General features: G+C 37.0%; 1 protein-coding gene across 4 annotated transcripts in view; it reads right to left on the bottom strand.

The window, feature by feature from the left end:
* RSRC1 (arginine and serine rich coiled-coil 1) overlaps positions 1-23,744 on the bottom strand; it is a 167,357-nt gene that overhangs the window by 93,804 nt on the left and 49,809 nt on the right. For all 4 annotated transcript variants that reach the window (XM_058187369.1, XM_058187368.1, XM_058187370.1 and 1 more), the window contains one exon: positions 5,731-5,767. In XM_058187369.1, coding sequence (XP_058043352.1) covers positions 5,731-5,767 — 37 coding nt within the window. The remainder of the gene's footprint in view (positions 1-5,730; positions 5,768-23,744) is intronic.

Here is a 23,744-nt window from a genome sequence, read left to right as displayed (position 1 = left end):
AAGTGGGGCAAAACTCACTTAACAAATGTCTCACTTAGCAACAGAAATTTTGGGCTCAATTGTGATCGTATCTCAAGGACTATCTGTGTATTCAGCCTATATCAAATTAATTATAGTATCTACCATGAGTTATTTTTACACTATTTGGGGTTCAAGATACAATCAGAATATACTGCATTGTATTTTCGTTGATACCACTTTGTTATATTTTCCCAAATTGTTTCTTCACTCAGTGTAACATTTAATATATCTGAGTATGATGACTCTTCATCCAAAGTATTTATTTATATTCATTTGAAACTAATAACCACCCAATTGGAGTCCAACTGGACTTTACATACTTTGCCAAGTATGCCAAAAGCAGCAATTTCATAGTATGCCAAAAGCAGCAATTTCAAGGCATAATTTGGCCTGCCAGACAAAACATCCAGATGAAAAATGTGTAAGTGAAGCTGAGTCTCAGGTGAAGCATAAGGCACAAATGGAACAAGTGCAACCACAGTTCTGGCTCAGCGACACACTTTCATCCCAAAAGAAAAGAGAAAAGATAATGAATATTGGGCCAAGCAATTACTGCAGATGCAGAAACTAGGTTATTAGGAACATGGCTTAACTTTTAGCTGTATTCCCCAACGACATCATCTAGTCTACATCTGAAAAGCAGAGGAAGAATCCAGCTACTGGGCTTTTTGCTGTTGTTATACAATAATAAACTGTGATGTTCCTTCTCCTGTCAAATATGCTTAAAGAAATATTATTTCTTTTTTGAAAGCAGACTCATAGGGAATTATCAGAAGCTACCTTTGGTTTCCACACATTTCAGGAAGCATAACTCTACCCATGACAAAACTATTTTTATCAGTACAAAAAATACATTGAAATAAAAAAAGATAATCTTGAAATTGAAAGAAAAAAAAGAGTAGAATAAGATACAAATATATTATTTCCTTTATAAAAAAATAAAATCTGTAAAACTAAGTCCTAATTGTACAACTCAAGTTGTTTTTTTACTTAAGCATATCTGCAGTTACATATAAAGTGCAGTGCAAAACTGTCATGAGTACATAAACTGAACAATCCTAATTCTTCAAATAGCAATGATTATAAATAACTTTACTGGGAAAAATACATGAAATATACTATTCAGGAAGAGCTTTTAGCAATCCCTATTGGTGTTTATTGATTGACATATTACAAGGAGAATATCTACATTGCTAAAAGGCAGTAACTATCCACAAACCACTGATGGGCTAACAAGCTATTAATGACAGTCTGCAACCCAACACTTAAAATGGTCAGAATTCTTTCCTTGACCACAAGGACAAGTGGGTCATTCCTGTGAGGTTTAAAGAGATGAAATATTCCAATCTTTATCTAAGGTTTAACTAAAATAAGATTGTGCATGTCCAACATTGACATTCCAACATCAACATACAGATTCAAACATTAACCATTCCTGCTGATCATAAAGTAGAAGATAATACACAACCAGACAATCATACCACAGACCCGAAAAACAACAACCCAGAAGCAGGACTATAGGCAATCTTTGATTTACGACAGTTCATTCAGTGATTGTTTGAAATTACCATGGTGCTGAACAAAGGGTATTATGACTCCTACCTGAAGTTATGACTGAAGAAATGCCCAAATGGTTGCATAATCAAAATTCAGGCATTTTGCAGGGCAAGAATCTGAGCCTTTTGGGCATAGAGGGATAAAAAGGCCTGGGCTTCCTAGCTTATAACAGTTTTCTGTATATCAGTGGGTGCTAAGCTCCAGAGCCTCTCTCACTCACTGAGACAACCCCAAGCAATTGCTTAACCCACTTGTGTGCTCACTTAATGACTGCAACTGGGAGATCTAGAATTGTGATGGTAACCTGGACATTTCGCCTAATGACACTTTGCTCAACAATCAAGATTCTGTCCCAATTGTGATCATAAGTCGCAGACTACCTGTAACTCACAGAAAGGAGTAACCCTTGAAAACATAATAAGGATCAAACCATCATCATCATCCCAGCTGACAAAGGTCAAACCAACCTAATAGAGAAACTAGATAATCCAATCAAGAGAACCTTTAACAACCTAACCAAGGCAAAAAAAAAAAAAGTAATGGATGAAAGCAGTGGACCCATCTTCTGACATATCTATGGACACCCAAAAATACACCAGGCACAGGTGCTTGGCAGCTGGCATGTTTAGAATGGTTGCAGTGTCACAGGGTCATATAATATTTTGCAACCTTTCGACAAGCAAAGTCAATGGCGAAACCAGATTCACTTTAACAACAATGTTACTAACTTAACAACTGCAGTGATTCACTTAACAACTGTGGCAAGAAAGGTCATAAAATGGGGCAAAGACTCACTTAACAGAGCAACAGAAATTCTCGGATAATAGTTGGTTTGTTTCTTGCAGTGAGCTGGTGTTTATATTTGATATTATAGTACTGACAAATTTTAATACTTGTGCTAGCTGTTTCTTTGGAGCAAGCTTCAATGTTGGCAACTTTATTCTGTTGTTTTTGTGCTGTATTACATGCTCAAAGATTCTTTGTTTCAGTTATTCTACTTTTTTAGTTAGGGAACTTCGTTTTTTTCTGAGGAAAAGGCAGATGAGAGGGTGCCTGGCTTGTGAATGAAAAAAATTCAATAGCTAGGCTGCTGCTTCCTATTTATGCCGTGCCTCTACAGTCTGAATTATTTCTGGCAAGATTTTGATTTCGTTGCTCTGGGTGGACCTTTGAATTCTTCCAAAACGGCTCCTACGAATACTTTATTTCACATTATAAATCAACAGATGATTACACAAACTGATTATAAACAACAACGTAACACAATCACCAAAATGATTCACTGGAATGCTTGCAAAAAAAATTATCATGTGCCAATAATGAAAAATCGGTGGAAATATAGAGTTGAAGAAGTAGTCGAAAATGAGGAGTTAAAATATTGTGAGATTCCAAATACAGACTGATGAAGTCTTGATGCATAACACACCCAATTTAACTGCGGCTAAATTATAGTCTAATTAATTTATTCTATTAATGTATTCTCAGCAAATCTAAGATGATTTATTTTAAAATAAATTATTTGTGAAATAAAAATTAATCTTTTCAAGTAACTGTCATGATTGCAACCAGAAATAGAGAGTAGCTATAGACACAATAGCCAATAGGTTGAAGCAGCCTAGAGAAGAATTAAATTAATACCACAGAGAAGCTATACCAAAGGTTAACTGAGCCTGTTCGAAACAACTGAATGGATGAATTTGCCACTACAGTGTATTTTTAAAGCTAGATATGAAAAAAGAAGTTCCTGAATAGAAACATGAAAGGAAGAAATAACTGTCAAATAAACCTTTAAGGAAGACAATTGGAGTACTTTTTTTTCCAAATCAGCAGGAATAACAGGACCCCAGAGTAAAGAATAGATACTCAGGTTCAAAATTTGGAAGAAGTTATTTAAAAAATTTCCTCTTAGAATATGAACATAATGTTAACAGCTTTCTGGATGGATAAAGCACCTCCTGAACTATTAGAGAAATCTTTATCAAACTCCTCAGGTGATCAGTAGGTATGTGTCTATCTCCAGATGCAATAGACTGAGACAGCAGATCTACTGCTGTTACCATGACAAGCGACGAAAACATCCAAGAAAGAAATGAATCAAATTTATGAACTGTAGCTGCTACAGCACCAAGTAAGTGCAAGATATTGAAATAAATTGGTGGGCACAAACGGAACAGTACATGTAGGGTACTGTTCATCTATGATTATTTGAGGTTATCACGGCACTGTATGAATAGTGATTACAATCAGTTCTTAGAGTCCTATTTGTCCCAGCACCCCTATGGGCAGGTAATCACAAACTGGATGCTTGGCAACTGGTTTGCACTTATGATTGACTGCAGTGCCCAGTGTCACATGATTGCTATTTGCAGCCTTCCTGCTGGCTTCCCCAGAAAATCAATGGGTAAACTAATTAGGAAGATTGTAAGTTGCTAAGTCACCACCATTTACATATTTTCCTCCAGCCCCACTGTGTTTGTACTGTGTCAGTCACTCATGCATCCCTATGCATCCCCCCCAATCCATATTGCACCTTCACTCTCTGACCCATGCCACTTCACTCATGCACCCTCACATACCCTTCTCATATGGTTCTTATTGTGCATCTCCTCACAAACCCTTACCACAGTTCTTTGCTCCCCTGCTTATTTGACAGCAACTATTTACATGCTTGCCAACCTGGGACATTCAACTTCCTGCCAGCTTCTCCACTGACTTGTAGGAAGCTAGCAGGAAGTTGCCTCACCTAACAACCATGGTATTCAGTTATCAATGGCAACTGGGATTACAGGGATTGCCATCGCTATGAAAACATTGCTTGATGATAGAAATTCTAGTTCCTATTGCTGTTTTAAGTCAAGGACTAACTGTGCCCATAACCACCTGCAAAAAAATGAATAATCATGCAAACCCAGATATATTACTGATCAACTGTTATATTGTTGACTGACTATTTCTGTAGACTGAAGAAATCTACCTGAGAAGTTTCCATCAAGAGAAAGTAAATCAAAATTTCTATATCTTTTGAGCACTCAGTTATGTGTACAAATCAATACTAAAGTCAATGTATTGGCCAAAGTAATAGAAGCTAAACTAACAGAGATATTATCAAGAAATCTTAAGGCTGATTTAGACAGCATCTCTGGAGAATGGAGCTGACTGACAGACTTAAACTGCTATAGCAGGAAGCTACAGCAGGAAGCTCAGAACTAAACTATTTTAATAAGAGCTTTAGGGAGTCCCATTAAAAAAAAGAGTTGTAAGTGATTCTCTAAGGTACTGGGAAGTCTAAGACAGTCCTAATACTTACATGGAGCACTGCATATGTATATTAAGAGGTAAGAAAGTGTGTCTGTGCATGCACTGAAGACACAAATTGTTATTGTGGTTGCTGTTTTTTATTTTGGTCAACTCAAGACAGAAACATATCTAATACTTTTGCCTTTTTTCCTCAGAAAGACCTAGAAATTGGATAGATACTTTATGTGACAGTATTCTCACAAGTATTCTGGAAAGAAAAATGCTGTTCTTCAGATTACAGTCAGATCTTGTTTCCCTACTGTGTGTCCAGAACATCCACACTGACCCACTTGCCTTCCCTAGCTTGTTTCATAAATGGATCCCTGAGTGAAGTTATTTGGATTTTAATTGAACAAATCTATGAACCTGACAGCACTGTGCTTACTGTTAAGCATTTAATGTTTTCATTAAAAATTGCACTTTTATTTACCAAAATATCATTTAAATGAGTAATTGATGCTATATTGAGAAAGCTCATATTGCAAATTAATGAAATGTATAAGCAATATATGAATGTGTGTTTCAAAACAGAAGTTTGTTATTTTCATATCTAGATATGCCAAAAATAAAATCCCAATGAAGAACAACTTTTAGTTTATAATTAAGGCAATCATCTATCCAAGGATTATAGACCATTTTATTTCATCTCCACATCAAAAAATTAAAAAAATTAAAATCCCTTGAAACATAAGATAAATGAAAATGTAAGTGCTTCACACATAATAACAATAACCTGACCCTCTGGGAAATAGTTGACTTTCTCAATTCAAGCGATTCAAAGCTCATTCAGAACTATTCATTTAGAATGCAGATATCAAAGATGATGCAAATATTCAAGAGAAAATTAGAACTTACCAGATGTTCTAATCCAGTTTTGAAGTTTCCAGCATCTCTGAAATAGAAGAACAAAAATGATAAACAATTATTAATCATGGGTATACAATTATTTATGTTGAACTTCAAAAGTTATAATGATCTGTCCTTTTGTTTAGTTTGTTTTAATGTTTGAAGCTATATTATTGAATAAAACTTAAATGTATCCTCTAGTATAATTCCAAAATGTCTTTACCATAAAATCTAAAAAATAATACAAATATATAACACAATAAGTGAATGCATATGATTGATGATAGTTGGTAAATTTTAAATCCCTTTATTAGAATCAGAATGTATATATCATTTATAAAAAGAAATGTTTTCAATTATGTGCAAAGCTTAAATTCTCCAATTGCGAAATATTCAACTGTTTATTCTCCCAGGTATAAGAAAATTATTTCTATGTAAAACTGTACGATCTTAACATCTAAACAAAGTTGACTAATAGCACATGATTTAAAAATTCAGCTGATTCTTCTAACTTCAGAGTGGTGCAGATTTAGGAGAATCAATATATAGTACACAACAAACAAAAATAAAAATTTCAGTTGTGTCAATTTGTTCAATATTCTTTGATCAATTCTATTAAGAACAAAGAAGGTGACTCAGATTTTGTGTCAGTAGATCCAACACAAGTCATTGATAACTTAAATTATAGCTAACTCGCTCCACTGTTTTATATCATCCTGCTAATCATCCTGCTAAACAGCATTCACTTCAGGATCACAATGTTCATGAATAAATTTATAACACAGAACTCATACACTGCCAGGAATCCTTTTTATCTTAAGCAAAAATTCATTTGTATTTTTGGCAATAAACATGATAAACCAGCACTTTTATTTCTCTATCATCACATGCATTAAACATTTTAGCTGTTCAATTAAGCCAGGCGCCAAATTACTTTAGAATTTAAGTAATTTTAAGAATTTAAAATCATTTTACATGCAATTAAAATATTCATAAACCAATCTTTTTCTTATTTTTTAAATTGGTTTAATATAAGCCTTTCTTAAAGATGTATTATAAAATAAAGGAAATTCAGAAATTATATATGGTTTGATAACATAAAGAAATGTATTCCCCTTTTCAGCATGTGTTTTTGTGGAATTGTGAAATAATAAAACAAGACTATGCATAGAACTATATTCTATAAATTAGAGACTTATTTTCCTGGATTAGAAATTAGACTACTAACCAGCTGCCTGTAAGCATTAACAGCCACAGGGGTAAAGGGAAGAAAGAGGACAATGTAATAAAACACACAGTGTAATATTGTAATGCAAACTCTGCTCCTTTCATACTTGTGTGTGATATTAAACCTAGCACTGATGGTGTTAGCTAGTTGGGTAATGAAACATCCGCAAGCAAACAACCAAGTTCAATGAGCACAAAGGAACCCTCATTTCAACCTTGAGCTACAAATATCTCTTCTGTTGGTACCAATCAGCTGTGTAAGAACCAACTCAGTCAAAGTAAGGAGAAAGCTCTCCCAAGAGACTTTCCTGACACTTTTTATAATCTTTTCCAAAATTTTATGAAAGTTAACTTTCTGATGTTCAAAATCATTAGATCAATTTTAAAACTAAATACATGAAAATATATTAAAATGCTTACACTGCAATTCTTTTCATATGCTTTATAATATTGTATTTCTTATTTTTATTGTTATCTATCTAGAGAATTATATGGCCAATATAAATATACTAACTGAATCAATAACTGACCTAAAGTGACTTACCAGATGCTCAACTGATTTAATGGATCTCTGTCTCTGAGTGATAATTTGGTCTATCCATGTATCACGTAAATAAGTTTTGGTTGTTGTCAAAGGACAATTCTGAGTAAAAGCTATAAAAATGAAGAATTTCTATATAAAAGTTGTATTACAGTAGGAAGAATTTCCAGAGATAGCATTGAAATATTTATTTTATTTTGCTTGTAAAATGATGAGCAACTAGGTTTTGACAGAGTATTCAGGGATTTATAGTAATTATACAGTAATTTATCATAACAAAATTCTTGCATCTGACTATTTTCAATGTTCCCATTACTAACAGCAATTATAATACTAATTATATACAGCATCTGAAAATATTAATTGCTCAAATCATTGAGTGCGTTTTGAAAATCTGTTTTCAATCATTTCCATATATATCTTATTCATATTTTTCAGATTTAAAATGTGCTATAAACATCTGTTACTGTTGTTCTTTAAAAAAAAAGCTGCATAGAAAAAATTAGTCTCATGAAACATATAGAATAATAATCAAAATTTGCTATACCACATCATACATTATTAACAGAAAACTGAAGTCCTCTATTTATATTGGAGCTGAAGGTCATAATGAACTTAATTGCTAGGAAGCAGAACCCAGGTCACTGACATACAAAGCTTCTTGCTAATGGTATCAAATTTGTTCTCTTTAGTGGTCTGTCTCCTATGCTGCGCTTGTCACAACTTCATCAATATTTGCACAACTGTTTTTGCTCTGTGCTGAAAGCAGACTTAATTCAATTATAGATCTTAAAACTGATAAAATGGTCCTGAAGTGGAAACGGGAAAGATATTATTGGCAAATGAATAAAGATCTGTATTGAACTAAGACACGAGAGTATAGAAGATTTTTTTTAAAAAAAAAATCATTCCCTGTCTTAAGTCTTCTGGGAACAGTGAGTTTTCCTTTCCCTCATGCAGCACATTGATTTCTGAATTAGACTGCAATATTAAATAATTAATATACTTGCCATGATTGATGTTTTGCATTAGTTGAATATTAGGTTATCAATCAAAATCCACTTGGTTTAATGTAATAATATTGAAAAAGTGTCACTGTCTGTTCATCCAATTTGTAGTTGAAGGAGCACAGATAGTAATATTGGAATAACAGAAGGTTCTGAAGCAGGAAGTGCTCTAGCTGAACATACTGCAAATAAGGCAAACATTAGGAAACTAGTAGAGACTTTGGACCAGTTATTCTGTGTCAGTCTAACTCACCTCAAAGGATTGTTGTTGTGGGGATTATGCAGAGAAAAAAGTATTGTTTGTCACCTTGGGTTATTTATAAAAAATAATAAAGGTGAGATTAAAAATGTAAAAAAAATCTAAATATAACTACTTTATGGCATTCATGATTTTCAGTGCAATTTTTTTTCAACTCTGGGATTTATCCTGGAGTAACACTTTGTCATACAAGTAGTCCTTACTTTATGACCGATCACTTAGCAATTATCCCAAGTTACAACTGACCCCAAAAAGATACTTACAACCCAGATTTGAAATTCCAATAGCTAGCCTCCCCCTGCAGTAATTTATTATTTTATTTAAAATACAAGTGAGTGAAAGAATCAATTCACTAATAATAACTGTAAGAAAAAAGGGCTCCATTTACTAAACTTAAATTATACATAATAACTTACGTCAATAATATAATCACTATTATTCAAGAACAAAAAAAATATTTTTCTGCAACTGGTGAATTAGCACAGGTAATCCTTGCTTAAGGACCATTTGTTAAGCAACCATTCAAAGTTACAACAGTGTTGAACAAATGGCAGTTATGACTGGTCCCTGAAGTTATGGCTGTTGCAATGCTCCGATGGGTATGTAGTTGAGGCTTGGAAGCCCACCCACATTCATGACTACAAGTGTTTCAAATTCTCTCCACCGGCCTATCTCTCCCACCTCTGCCCTTTTGGCCATCCTGCACTCCCTACTTCTAACTCCTAGCTGACCTTCACTGTCTTCTTCCTTCCCCTGCTGAGTGTTATGACTCCAGCTCCCGAGCCTGTCCTCACGGAGGAAGATGACTCTGAAAGTGATGGGGAGGAGCTGACATGGCCTTTCTCTCCAGGACCCTTCTTTCTGGCACCGCCTCAGGTTCCAGCTGAAGGCCAGGAGGAAGGCATGTCGGAGGAGCTGACAAGGCCTCCCTCTCCAGGACCCTCCTTTCTGGCAACACCTCAGGTTCCAGCTGAAGGCCAGGAGGAAGGCATGTCGGGGCATCCACTAATAGGGAGTGATGAAGATCAATCTTGGATTGATCCCAGGCAGCGTCGGAGGGAGAGGCGTGCGCAGCAAAGGAAGAGGTGTGGAAGGCCCAGAGATTGCTGAGTCACTGAGCCACACCCCACAGGGGATAAAAGTGGGTGGGGTTGCTCTGCAGGCTCTGTGATGGACAAAAACTGCATATTGTGAGTTTCGGATGGGATATTTTTCGGAATTAAGGCTTGGACTTTGTGAATGACTTCTGACTACTCTTTGAACTCTTGGTTGCTTCAGCAATGGACTACAGATACGCTGACTCCTGTTTCTAGAGGTGATAAGAAACTTGGCAGGCATTCAGAAAGTAGCTGCCAGCACTTTTATCTGCTAAAGAGATTCAGGTTGGCTTGTAAAAATAAATTACTGGTAGACGTCGTTTGCTTGTGTGTCTTCCTATGTGAGGTGGGGGGACAGAACACTGATGAGGTGTGCCTTGCCAAGGCAGCTGCTGCCCTTGGGGGCAGGGGGGAGTTGAAACAGAGGTGAGTGCAAACTCCTGAAGGAGTTTGTTGAGTCAACCGGGGAGGAGGCAACAAGTAATGGTATGTGAGAAAACCTTAGGAGATGGTGCGATAGTATGCTGACAGATTGGCTGAAGACATGCTGGTTTGGAAACAGTCATATTAAAAGAATGTACAGCCCACAGCTAAATAGAGGGCAGAGCAATAGACTTTGAAGGGACATCCCCTCGGACTATGGTGGCCAACCTATGACACGCATGCCTGAAGTGGCACACAACGCTATATTGCTTGGTACGTGCTGCATCACCCATTCCTCTTCTGGGTTTCTGGTGTGCATGCGCAGGGGGCAATCAGCTGGCCTTTGTGCATGCGGCACTGCCGGAAACTGGAAGAGCTGGTCTTCCGTTTTCCTGCGTATGTGCGCCAGCCAGCTGATTGTTGCACACGCATGCATGCCAGTAACTAGAAGTCTAGCTGGCCAGTGCGCATGCGCGTGCCAGAAACCGGAACCCTCGGCAGCTGCTCTTTTGGGTTGCGGGCCAGACGAGCATGCACACTCCCATTTTGGCATTCAGTGCCGAAAAGGTTCGCCAACACTGCCCTAGGATCTCAGGCTGTAAAGGATAAGGCAAAATTTTTGTTTTGAGAATTTATTCTGAAAGTTTGTTGTCAGCATTAGTCTTGAAAACTATGGAAGGAAAGTTCAATTTTCAATATTCATGCCAATTTTATCTATTTAGAGATATGGGGAAGGATATGGGGACAGACACCACAATTTCTTTCTAGCTGCTGACAACTTCTAAAGGGTTGTTGTGGAGCAAATAGCTGACAGGAATATAATCTAGATAGTGATGATGATGTCAGTGTCATCTATGTTCACTTATTCTAGACCCAAGCAAGTTGCTTTGATACTACATCAAATAATTTTCATAGTAAAATATTTGAAACCTTCATTATGTATCATTTCTGAAACATTTAAATTCTGTACTAATTTCATCATTTCTAACTTCACTTTCTATTCTTCTTAATTGGGAAACTCATTAGAATATGTATACTTTTCTGTGACAAGCTACCAATCGGGATGGTGCTTGGGAGTGCATATGTCTCTGAAACGATGACCTAAAAGATCATTTGTGGTCTAGTATGCTCTAAAATTCAAGATTCTTCTCAAACATATAATAAAAAGTTTTTAAGTAAATTTAATGGATTTTTTAAAAAAAATTCAAATGGTATATATAGGTAATCCTTGCTTAACAACAGAAATTTGGACTGGAATTCTCCTCACTAAGAAATGTGGCCGTAAAGCACAATGTTATATTGCTTAGTGTCAAATTACGAATAGCCCATTTTATAGAAGTATCAAAAGCTATGAAAATATTAAAACTGGCAAGGCACCAGGACTGGATGGACTACTAGATTCTTATTATAAATGTTTTAAAGATTTACTTTTGCAACCACTTCAGAAAATGGTGAGTTCTATTTTACAAGGAGATGTAATGTCAAAGTCTTGGGAAAAGACCAATATTGCATTGTCACCAAAGTGAAAACAGGATCTAACTTCTACTATAAATTATAGACCAATTTCTTTATTGAACAATGATTATAAGGTGGTTTCATTAATTTTGGCAGGTAGACTAAAAAGTTTTTACAAGGATTATTCATGAAGATGAATGTGGATTTTTATATAAAAGACAATTAAAAATGTCAGAACTATATTGAATATAATAGAATATTTACAACACAATGGTAAACAAACCACATTTTTTTAGATGCTGACAAAGCTTTTGACAATTTTAACTGGTCCGCTTTTAAAATTCTTGAAAATATGGATTTTGGTGAGAATTTTCTTCATGAAATCAAGCCATTATACACATCATTAAAGCAGTGGTGAAATTCAAATTTTTTTTACTACCGGTTCTGTGTATGTGGCTTGGTGGGCATGATGTGGCTTGGTGGGTGTGGCTTGGTGGGTGTGGCAGGGGAAAATACTGCAAAATCTCCATTTCCACCCCACTCCAGGGGAAGGATACTGCAAAATCTTATTCCCTTCCCACTCCTGGGGGAAGGATATTGCAAAATCTCCACTCCCACCCCATTCTGGGGCCAGGCAGAAGTGGTATTTACTGGTTCTCCAAACTCCTCAAAATTTCTGCTACTGGTTCTCCATAACCTGTCAGAACCTGCTGGATTTTACCCCTGCTTTAAAGGCTCAAATGGGTTAGGGTTAGGGTCAATGGAGATTGGAGTAAATCATGTGATATTCCAAAGGGGACAAGAAGAGGTTTCCCTCTGTTCCTTTTTTGTTTCTGTTTCTTGAAGTTTTGAATAGAGATATTAGTTAAGATGAAGATAACATCTAAAAATTAAAAATGAGACCTTTAAATTGAGAGCTTTTCCTAATAATCCACTTTTGAGTTTGCAGGCTTTAAGATTAATAAACAAAAAAGGAGCATGGCAAAAGAAAGCAAAGATAATACCAGAAATAATAGGTGTCTTGGGTGCAATGCCAAAATATCTAGAGCACCACTTGAACACTATCGGCATTAACAAAATCACCATCACTCCCAAAATCACAACTGCAAAGGGCAGCTTTACTTGGAACAGCTTACATCTTGGAACTATACCTTTAACACCATTACAAGCAACATCTGCCTAACCTTGGAAGGACTCGACAAGTGGAAAAAATGCCAAATCTGTTCTAAACAATTGGTTGACTATGTGATTGACTATAACATTTTAAACATGTATGCCACCAAATTCTCAACAACCCTGGGCAGTTTACAACAATCAAATAAATTACAATATCATCAATAAAACATAAAAGATAAAAATTGCAAACATACTGAAGCAAAAGGTCTTATGCTATCTCACTAAAGGCTGGGGAGAAAAGTTTGGTCTACTGGCTTTTGTTGGATTCCAGAGAGCTGCTGGTATAATTTTTTTCTTCCATTATTGCCTTGGAGCTATATGGTATATGTAGATGTGCCAGGTGAATGACTTGATCAAACCTAAGCACCCTCTCTCTCTTTGCAAAGGTTGTTCATTGTGGTTGTTGTGTTTGCTTATATAATTTTTATTAAAGATTTTCACAAAACTAAAAGTTAAATCTGGAATAATATAGAGTAAGATTAGAAAAAAAAGCAAAAGAAATACAAATAGAAAAAAGAGAAGAAAATATATGTAAAGAAGACTACCGAACCTCTTTACAGTAGTTACAAACTTATTATCTTTCCTCCTTTATTAAAATTACATCATAATTTTCTTACCATATTGAACCCTCTTTAATCAGTAAATACATAAATCACTGGTTCATTTTCCATTTTCAAAAAGCAAAAAGCCTACAAAACGTTTCCCATCTTTAATAAAAAGTACTTGTTTTATCTTATCCCTAATTAAACAAATCCCTTTTGTCATTTCTGCAAATTCCATAATTTTCACAATCCATTCTTCCATTGTAGGTATTTCAGTATTTTCCACCATTAGGCATATAATAATCTCACCGCAATTACCATATACAAACCAAATCTTCCATAAGTCTTTTCTAATTGGCTATCCATAAGTCCTAAACACCAATGTTACATCATTTTATAAAAATTATCTTTTAAATTGCAATATAATATGAATTTTGCTCCATTTTATACACTCTTTCCCATTGGTCCATGTGTAACCAAAATTCTTAACCTATCTTATCATGCATTCTTTAATTTGTATTTCTTTCATTTCAAATCTGAGCAAAAGTTTATGTTTTAGCAACACATGTTCATCACTCATACACAATTCAATTTTGAATTCCATTTTATATTTTTCAACTCCAATTACTTCTTTATGTTAAATTTCTCTGTTAATTGTGAAATTTTAAATCTTTCAAAACTAAATCTCTCTAAAATTAATTATTTTCTTCCATAATTCATTTAACAATTCAACAAACATTTCATTTTAAATTCTCCATGTTCCTGAACAAGGAAATCTGGATAGGTTAACTATTTCTCTTTGCCCATTAGCTGGTGTTTTTGGACTTTCTGCTGTTGTCTCAATGTATCTGTATATTGTTTTATGGTATTTTGTACTATTTTATTATTCGTACTAATATTTCAACTGATAGATAGATCTGTTAAGCCCTGTTGTTGGCCACTATGAAGGCACAATCTATCAATATATACATACAACTCTGCAGAGAATTCTTGGCCTCACACATTGCTTCCACCTCTTAACCTAACTATTTAAGGAAGGATTATTATTTTCTGTATCAAACTCCAAACCTCAAATTCTGGACAATCTGACGGTATTGTAGTAAGTGTAGAGGTTTGTGAATAAAAAAGTTTATTACAATTAGACTGCTTTGAATATCACTAAATCTTGGGAAGTACTCTTTTAATTCTCATTTCTTTATTTTATTTCTAAGAATTTCAATGTTGTAAAGACTGTTTCTGAAGTTCACTTAATTATAAGAAAATGTCAAATTATTTATTGGAATCAAATTGTTAAAATGCTAAATCTACCAAGTTTAAAGGATCATTTTAAAAAACAGAATGTTTTATCCTCAATATAATGTAAATAAGTAACAATACGTTTATATAAAATACGTTTTATATAAAATTAATTTTATAACTTAAATTATAGAAAGAAATTATGTGTAAAAAGAATTACTAGTCTTATTTATTATAGTTCCTGGCAAAATTATGTGAAGTAATACATGTGACTAGCAATCATTTTACTTCACAAAACACAATATATGTTCATAGTCAAATAAATATGTCTATAAACAAAAGAGCTGTGAGAAATAACCAACAGGCTTTCTACTGTTAAATTAGGACTTTGCCGGGAATCGTGGTATTTGGTCTGGTTACTATCAGACATAAATAGTACATACACTATTATTAGTGTCTTCATTCAAAATGGACTATTTAGGGCAAAGAAATGATTTATTTATTCTCCATTTCCTCATTTTCCTTTTATATTTACATTTATATTATAAATATAAAAATTGTAGTTAAATTAATGAGACTTCATTCTAAAAGTAGCAGTAAGTAAAAACATAAAATTAAAAACTTGTCTACAAAGAATAAACTCCTAAAGAAAAAGATGCAAATAAAATTACTGTCATCATCTTTTGTTTTTTATTTGCAAGTATAAAACTGAAAAGAAACAAAAGCAGGGAACCCAGCATCTGTCATATCAGAATATAAAAAGATGATCCTGGCACAAAATGAAAAAGCTGTAATTCATTTGCAAATCAATCCTGCCAGTTCTATTTCAAGCTGGTGGTAACTGTCAAGAGTTAACAAGATAATCACTTTCAATCCTGCTTTCAATGGTACATTACACTGTTACTCCATTCAATAAGGCTGTTCTTTGGGGCACCAGATGAATGGTTTTCATTTCTAACCTGCACAAAAACTTGCCAGAAACAAAAAAATCCACAGGGCTTAGGAAAAAAAATCCCTTTCTGAGCATTTATTTGCCAGCATTTCCTTTTAAGCAAAATAAGATATTTGGACACATTGGTGTCCATTCATTTCTTATATTCCTTCATGTCCTCAGCCTGTTGTTTTAAAAGTATTTGGCACAGAAGGATGAAAAGGCATTTTTTAAAAATGTACTAGACAAGTACAGTATATCTAGAAAACTTTATTTATCTAGCTAAAAAGCAATGAAATACCTAAAGAAATAAATCCTTCCTAAAATTTTAAATAAAGTACAGTCATGACAATCACCAAGAAATTTTTTTAAAGAAATGTAGTCACTAAGAAAAAAACCCTATTGCTTATTGTATATCAACATTAATATATACCAACATAATTTATGAAACTTATGAAATAAAGACATTAGGAAGAATTACTATGTTATGGAAGACATATATTAGTTACATTACTTTTCTCCTTGTTAGTCCTTGGTGTAATCATTCACACTTGGAGCATTATTAAGGTATTTTAGTAAATTACTGTCTAGATGACTTAGAAACTAAGAATTTTCGACTGCTTGAAAATTCAATCAGTTATTCAGATAAACACTTACTGAAATCAAATTCCTTAAATATTAGATAAAAATTCCTAGACTACTGAATCTTCAAATTCCTGCTGCGCTCAGTATTATTTCAAAAGATTTGTCAACCATCAGGAGGGGCTTATAGGGGCACTGTGGACTAGAAAGTCATGAGGAGGATGAACTAGAAAGTGATAGATATAAACTGTGTGTGTATGTGTATGTGTGTGTATCTATGTATGTTTATTTATTTATTTATTTATTTATCATATTTTTATACCGCCATATCTCCCTAGGGACTCAGGGCGGTTAACAACCAGATAAAAATATACATATAAATACAAATAAAAACATCCATTAAAAAACTTATTATAATTGGCCAAATAATTAAAATGATGATAATAAAAATAATAAAATCCCCATTAAAACCATTCGAATTTAAAATCTAGTCCAGTCCTGCGCAAATAAATAGATATGTCTTAAGCTCGCGGCGAAAGGTTCGGAGGTCAGGAAGTTGGCGAAGTCCTGGGGGAAGCTCGTTCCAGAGGGTGGGAGCCCCCACAGAGAAGGCCCTTCCCCTGGGTGTCGCCAGCCGGCACTGTTTGGCCGACGGCACCCTGAGGAGTCCCTCTCTGTGAGAGCGCGCGGGTCGGTGAGAGGTATCCGGTAGCAGCAGGCGGTCCCGTAAATATCCCGGCCCTATGCCATAGAGCGCTTTGAAGTTAGTCACCAAAACCTTGAAGCGCACCCGGAAGACCACAGGTAGCCAGTGCAGTCTGCACAGGAGAGGTGTCACATGGGAGCCACGAGGGGCTCCCTCTATCACCCGCGCAGCCACATTCTGAACTAACTGGAGCCTCCGGGTGCTCCTCAAGGGGAGCCCCATGTAGAGAGCATTGCAGTAGTCCAGACGAGACGTCACGAGAGCGTGAGTGACTGTGCATAGGGCATCCCGGTCTAGAAAGGGGCGCAACTAGCGAACCAGGTAAAAAGCCCTCCTGGAGACGGCCGCCAAATGATCTTCCAAGGACAGCCGTTCATCCAGGAGGACGCCCAAGTTGCGCACCCTCTCCATCGGGGCCAATGACTCGCCCCCAACAGTCAGCAGCGGCTGCAGCTGACTGTACCGGGATGCCGGCATCCACAGCCACTCTGTCTTGGAGGGATTGAGCTTGAGCCTGTTTCTCCCCATCCAGATCCGTACGGCTTCCAGACACCGGGACAACACTTCGATAGCTTCGTTGGGGTGGTCCGGTGTGGAAAAGTACAGCTGGGTGTCATCAGCGTACAGCTGGTACCTCACACCGAAACCACTGATGATCTCACCCAGCGGCTTCATATAGATGTTGAACAGAAGGGGCGAGAGAATCGACCCTTGCGGCACCCCACAAGTGAGGCGCCTCGGGGTCAACATCTGCCCCCCTGTCAACACCGTCTGCGACCGATCGGAGAGATAGGAGGAGAACCACCGAAAAACGGTGCCTCCCACCCCCAATCCCTCCAACCGGTGCAGCAGGATACCATGGTCGATGGTATCAAAAGCCGCTGAGAGGTCTAATAGGACCAAGGCAGAGGAATAACCCCTATCCCTGGCCCTCCAGAGATCATCCACCAACGCGACCAAAGCCGTCTCAGTGCTGTATCCGGGCCAGAAGCCGGACTGGAACGGGTCTAGATAGACAGTTTCATCCAGGTACTGGGGTAATTGACATGCCACCACACTCTCTACAACCTTCGCCGCAAAACGAAGGTTGGAGACTGGACGATAATTACCTAAAACAGCTGGGTCCAGGGAAGGCTTCTTGAGGAGGGGCCTCACCACCGTCTCTTTCAAGGCGGCCGGAAAGACTCCCTCCACCAAAGAAGCATTCGTAATCTCCTGGAGCCAGCCTCGTGTCACCTCCTGAGTGGCCAGTACCAACCAGGAGGGGCACAGGTCCAGTAAACACGTGGTGGCGTTCAACCTACCCAGCAACCTGTCCATGTCCTCAGGAGCCACAGGGTCAAACTCATCCCAAACAATCTCACCAAGACCGCTCTCCGACGTCTCACCTGAATCTACCCAATTTTGGTCCAGACCGTCCCGAAGCTGAACGATTTTATCGTATAGATAACCACTAAACTCCTCAGCTCGTCCCTGCAACGGGTCATCCCACTCCCCCTGTTGAAGGAGGGAACGAGTCACCCGAAACAGGGCGGCCGGGCGGTTATCTGCCGACGCAATGAGGGAGGAGACGTAGCAACGTCTCGCTTCCCTCAGTGCCACTAGGTAGGTCCTACTATAGGACCTAACTAGTGTCCGATCAGCCTCCAAACGACTGGACCTCCAAGAACTCTCTAGGCATCTTCTCCGGCGTTTCATCCCCCTCAGCTGCTCGGAAAACCAAGGAGCCGGTTGGGTCAGAGGCCACAAAGGCACGACACGGTCTAAAGCCCCCGCTGCGGCCCGTTCCCAGCCGCGACTAGTTCCTCAGCCGTGCCATGAGCCAGACCCTCAGGAAACGGCCCAAGCTCCGTCTGGAACCTCTCCGGGTCCATCAGGCACCTGGGAAGGAACCAACGTATTGGCTCCGTCTCCCTGCAGTGTTGAGTGGCGGTCAGAAAGTCCAGGCGAAGGAGAGAGTGATCTGACCATGACAAAGGTTCAGTGACTATTTCCTTCAAGTCCAGATCCTTCAACCACTGACCAGAGATAAAAATCAAGTCCAGTGTGCCACCCCCAATGTGAGTAGGGCCATCCACTACTTGAGTCAGGTCCAAGGCCGTCATGGAAGCCGTGAACTCCCGAGCTGCTGTCGATGACGTGCCGGATGATGGCAAGTTGAAATCCCCCATGACTATAAGTCTGGGGGTCTCCACCGCCACTCCAGCAAGCACCTCCAGGAGCTCGGGCAGGGCAGCTGTCACGTAGCAAGGAGCCAGGTACGCGACAAACAAGCCCATCTGACACCTATGACCCCACCTCACAAAAGGGATTCACACCCGGCAATCTGAGGTACAGTGGTCTCCCTCGGCTCTAGACCTTCTCTAATAACAACCGCCACCCCCCCACCCCTACCCTGAGCCCTCGGCTGATGAAATGCACGGAAACCCGGTGGGCACATTTCAACAAGGGGCACGCCCCCTTCTGTGCCCAACCAGGTTTCCGTAATGCCTATAAGATCCGCGGCGCCCCCCTGAATAAGATCGTGTATTAGGGGGGCCTTATTGACCATGGACCGTGCGTTGCATAGCATAAGCCGAAGGCCCAGGCTCTGAGGGTCTTGACCATCCGGGGAATGGGACAAGTCAGAGGGATCGGGGCGCGCAATCGCCTGTAAACATCAAGCGCGCGCCCCCACAAAATGATATGATCCCCCACTTCCTCCATATCTGCCCCTCCCACTTACCGTACAAATAGGACCACCCTCACTGTATATCATTATACCTCTGCTCAGGACATCACATCACAGAACTTCAGAGACCACAACACCAAAGCTCAGGAACAAAAGACCAGGACCACACCCACACAGGATGCTACGAAACAGCCGACCAATCTGTAAACACCCACTCCATCTACCAATCAAGATGCAACCACACAGCCAACCAACCCGCTCACAGCAACACTCCCCACCTCCCCACCAGTATTTATAGAGAGATGGCACCTCCAACCACTCTTTGCTTGAGAAGCATGAAGCCGAAGACACCAGCCTGAATATGATGAGTGAGACCTCGTCGAAACATCACCAAGATACTCTCAACCTTACACGGGAAAAGACCCGAAAATGCCAAGACCGACCGACCGACCGACCAACCGACCAACCTACCTATTTATATATATATACTATTATTTTATTATAGTATAATAATATATATATTATTATATATAATATAATAATTATATATAAATATATATAATTTTATTATGTATCCCATATAATATAATAACAATATATTATATATATTATTTCCATTTAGGCACTATCTTATTTTATAAGTACACAAAATATTTATAAATAAAAGATAAATCAAATTATATAGGATTTTTATTCTTTTCACAACAATAATTAGCATACTATTTTTGAATAGTAAAATATCTTCCAACTGCTCAAGTAAACACTTGTTTCTATAAAACACTTAGACTTATATACCGCTTCATAATGTTTTTTAGCCCTCTCTAAGCAGTTTATAGAATCAGCATATTGCCCCCAACAACAATCTGGGTCCTCATTTTACTGACCTTGGAAGGATGGAAGGCTGGTGAGAATTGAATTGTCGAACTGCAGTCAGCAGAGGTAGCCTGCAGTACTGTATTCTAACCACTACGCCACCACTAAAAAAAAGTTAGAAGAAGTAGAATTTGGAGGACTGGAAACTATCATGAAAAATCTCTTGGCTTTATTGTTAACTGGCCAAGTATCTCAGTTGGGGTATATATTCATTTTGGATAGTTCTTATTGTTTAATTTTTGTTAATTAGACTACAGGTAGTCTTCATCTTGAACCATTAGTTTAGTGACTATTCAAAATTACAATGGCACTGAAAAGTGATTTAGAACCAATCTTTGCACTTATAACCACCACAGCATCCAGCATCATGGTCACATGATCAAGTCTGGGCACTTGGTAATTGACATATACTTATGACAACTGCAGCATCTTGGGGGTCACATGATAGTCATTTGTGACTTTCCCATACAGCTTCTGACCAGCAAAGTCAATTGGGAAAGCCAGATTCAAAATAACTCTTAGCATCTTGGGTACCACTGAGAATTTTGTTACTATACTTGTGAAAGCTTGAATCTAGTGGTCTTTAATAATGTTAACAATATTCAATTTTAGTACAATATATATGAAATTTGGATTAACAAATTAGATTAAGTCATTTAGATATTCACAAAGCTACATGGTTTTGCTGCACAAATTTGGGGGGTGGCAGGGAGGCAAAATAAACATTGAAATATGAATGTCAGAAATATGAATTTTGTGATGGATAATGAGAAAGTCTGATGGCAGTACTATTGAATTACTTACAGTGATGCCTGGCAGGGTCTCTACCTGAACTTTATGTTACTCACAGTTTTGCAATGAAATAGATCAATCAATGCTGGAGCCAACATAATATAGGTCTCCATTTGAATTAGAGACGATCTGGGTTTGACATTAACAACTCTTAATATTTGTTTTGCCAAAATCATTTATATGTTAACTTATTTACTACTATTTTAAAGAATTTATTATGTATATAAAAATTTAAGAATTATTACATTTAGTGGGGGAGGGGTTACAGCCTTGTTTTGTCAAACATTTTTGTTATTAAACTAAGAACGAGCAGGTTCTGAAGGTCAATTAAATCCTTAATTTTGAAAATAAAAACTCTCATTCTTAGTTTTAAACACCTAAATTAGCAAACAAGATGCCACATAATATATGCTATAGGCATAGGTTTGCTCTGAAAAGCTGAGCTCTTCAAATGCTTCAGCTGCGATATAAACAACTGAGCCATGGCCAATACAAGCTAATTTGAATAATCAATATGACAACCTTATTTTTCTAATGCAAACAGGATTGATACAGTAAGGTGTCTCACTGCCACATCACAGTCATGGCCTCTTTTAACCCATAATTAGATTTAGGTGATTATCCCTGCTCTTCCTTACAAGTGTACAGCTTGGATAACAGATGACAAAAGCTATTTGCCACTTATTTATCCTTTGCAGCGGGTAGGTTATCCAGGGAGATAGGGGAAAAGATCTTCAAACAATTGTTATTCATATCATCTACAGTTTGAGATAGTCACAGCCTCCTTATGTGCAAAGTGAAAATAGCCTAGAGCAGTAGGTACATGAAGGATGCTTAAAACATCAGGACAACACAGATGGAAATTCAAGGTGATGTCAGCCAAATTATGCCTAATGCAAATTGAGTTTCACAAGGAAATATCAGTCAGTTGTCTCCTTACTCAGATTAGTATGAAAAGGTTTTCACTAGATTGTTTTTCATTAATTTGAATTCATGGTTTCAATATTTTTTAATTTTAAAAAAATAAGGAATACTTACAGCACTAAAATTGTATAAATAAAGCAGCATAAATAGGAAATGTTTATGTTTATAATAGAAATAAAATTGCATTTAATATACTATATTATTCACAAACATAACTTAAATAGCACATATTAATATTTAAATAAAAGTATGTTGTTCATTTCTAAATTAAGACAAAAAAAGTATAACCATACTGTTCATATCTGTTTTGCATTTACAACATTACATCAAATTAAAGGAAATACCAATTACTTTTAGCTGCATGGAAGGTGAATATTTACCCTCCGATAGGATATCATATTTTACATTAAATGTTAGCCCATATGTTTAAAGATTTATTTACTTATTGGATTTAAGAATGGATGAGGAATCAAATCTCACATTAACCACTGTATTGAATTGTTTATAATTTGTTTATATCAATTTTAATATTCAAAATTATATAAAATATCATTGATCATAAACATTAATACACTAATGTTTATGATTAATAATCTTTTATATAATTTTGAGTATTAAAGCTGATGTAAATAAATTTTAATTTCAAGTGTTGCATTTGCAAAATTTGGGATGCATTTCAACAATAATATTTCTGTATCTTCAGTTAGATGGGTTACATAGATAAAGCATAAGATAAGAGACCATTCATATATTGGAGATCCCTATATAGCAATCATAAGGCAATGCACCCGACTGCAATAAATGCTAGCTTGTTTCATAATGCTTGCTAAAATGGTGGCAGAAATAATTCAATGCACTAGTTGGATTTACACATTGTGCTAAACCATGATACAGTTTAATTGGTTTAGATTTAGTATGTTGCATGAATCCAATCACTCTGGTTTGTAAACCATGCTGTATGGATTAGTCTTTTGGAAAATGCTGCCTTAATATGAATAAGCTGCATGGTGACATAAACACTGCATGTAGCTCTTTCTATTACTGAGAAACAATCTGTTAAATGTGTAGCTTGGCAATGTGATGCCTATGTGTAACAGTGCAATTGCAAAAGGCTTCCAGTGTACCCTTAAGGCTCAATCTCTCCTTCCTTCAACTACTATAGAGATGTGGCTTATCCCATAATCCCTTATCCCTTTGCAGGGCTTGATTGAAAGGAGCAGCTTCAGCTTGAGGTGATAGCAATGGCTGTCATGTGTGGGCTGAAGATGAAACATTGTATAACAAACAATATGGTGCCAGTAGTGTTTTAGTGTAGTGTTTGTGAGAAAATGGCACAAACTTTGGTCATGCCATTTAAAAATATATGTAAGTCTTCCAGTGTCCTTTGATCTTTCTTATCTCATCCACAAATCGATTCATCTCATTTATCTCATCCACAAATCTATAGTTTTATTTATCCATAATATTATTTGGCTTCCTAAAATTGACATGAACATAAATCTACTCTTTAAGGCATGTGTGTATGTGAATTTATGTGAAATAATAAAAAAGGCATTTAATAGGAAGAGGTAGATACTTAAG

This window comes from Ahaetulla prasina, chromosome 6 (assembly GCF_028640845.1).
Source record: "Ahaetulla prasina isolate Xishuangbanna chromosome 6, ASM2864084v1, whole genome shotgun sequence".
Lineage (NCBI taxonomy): Eukaryota > Metazoa > Chordata > Lepidosauria > Squamata > Colubridae > Ahaetulla > Ahaetulla prasina.
The sequence above is the reverse complement of the archived record's forward strand: the minus strand, read 5'-3'. Positions and strand labels throughout refer to the sequence as shown.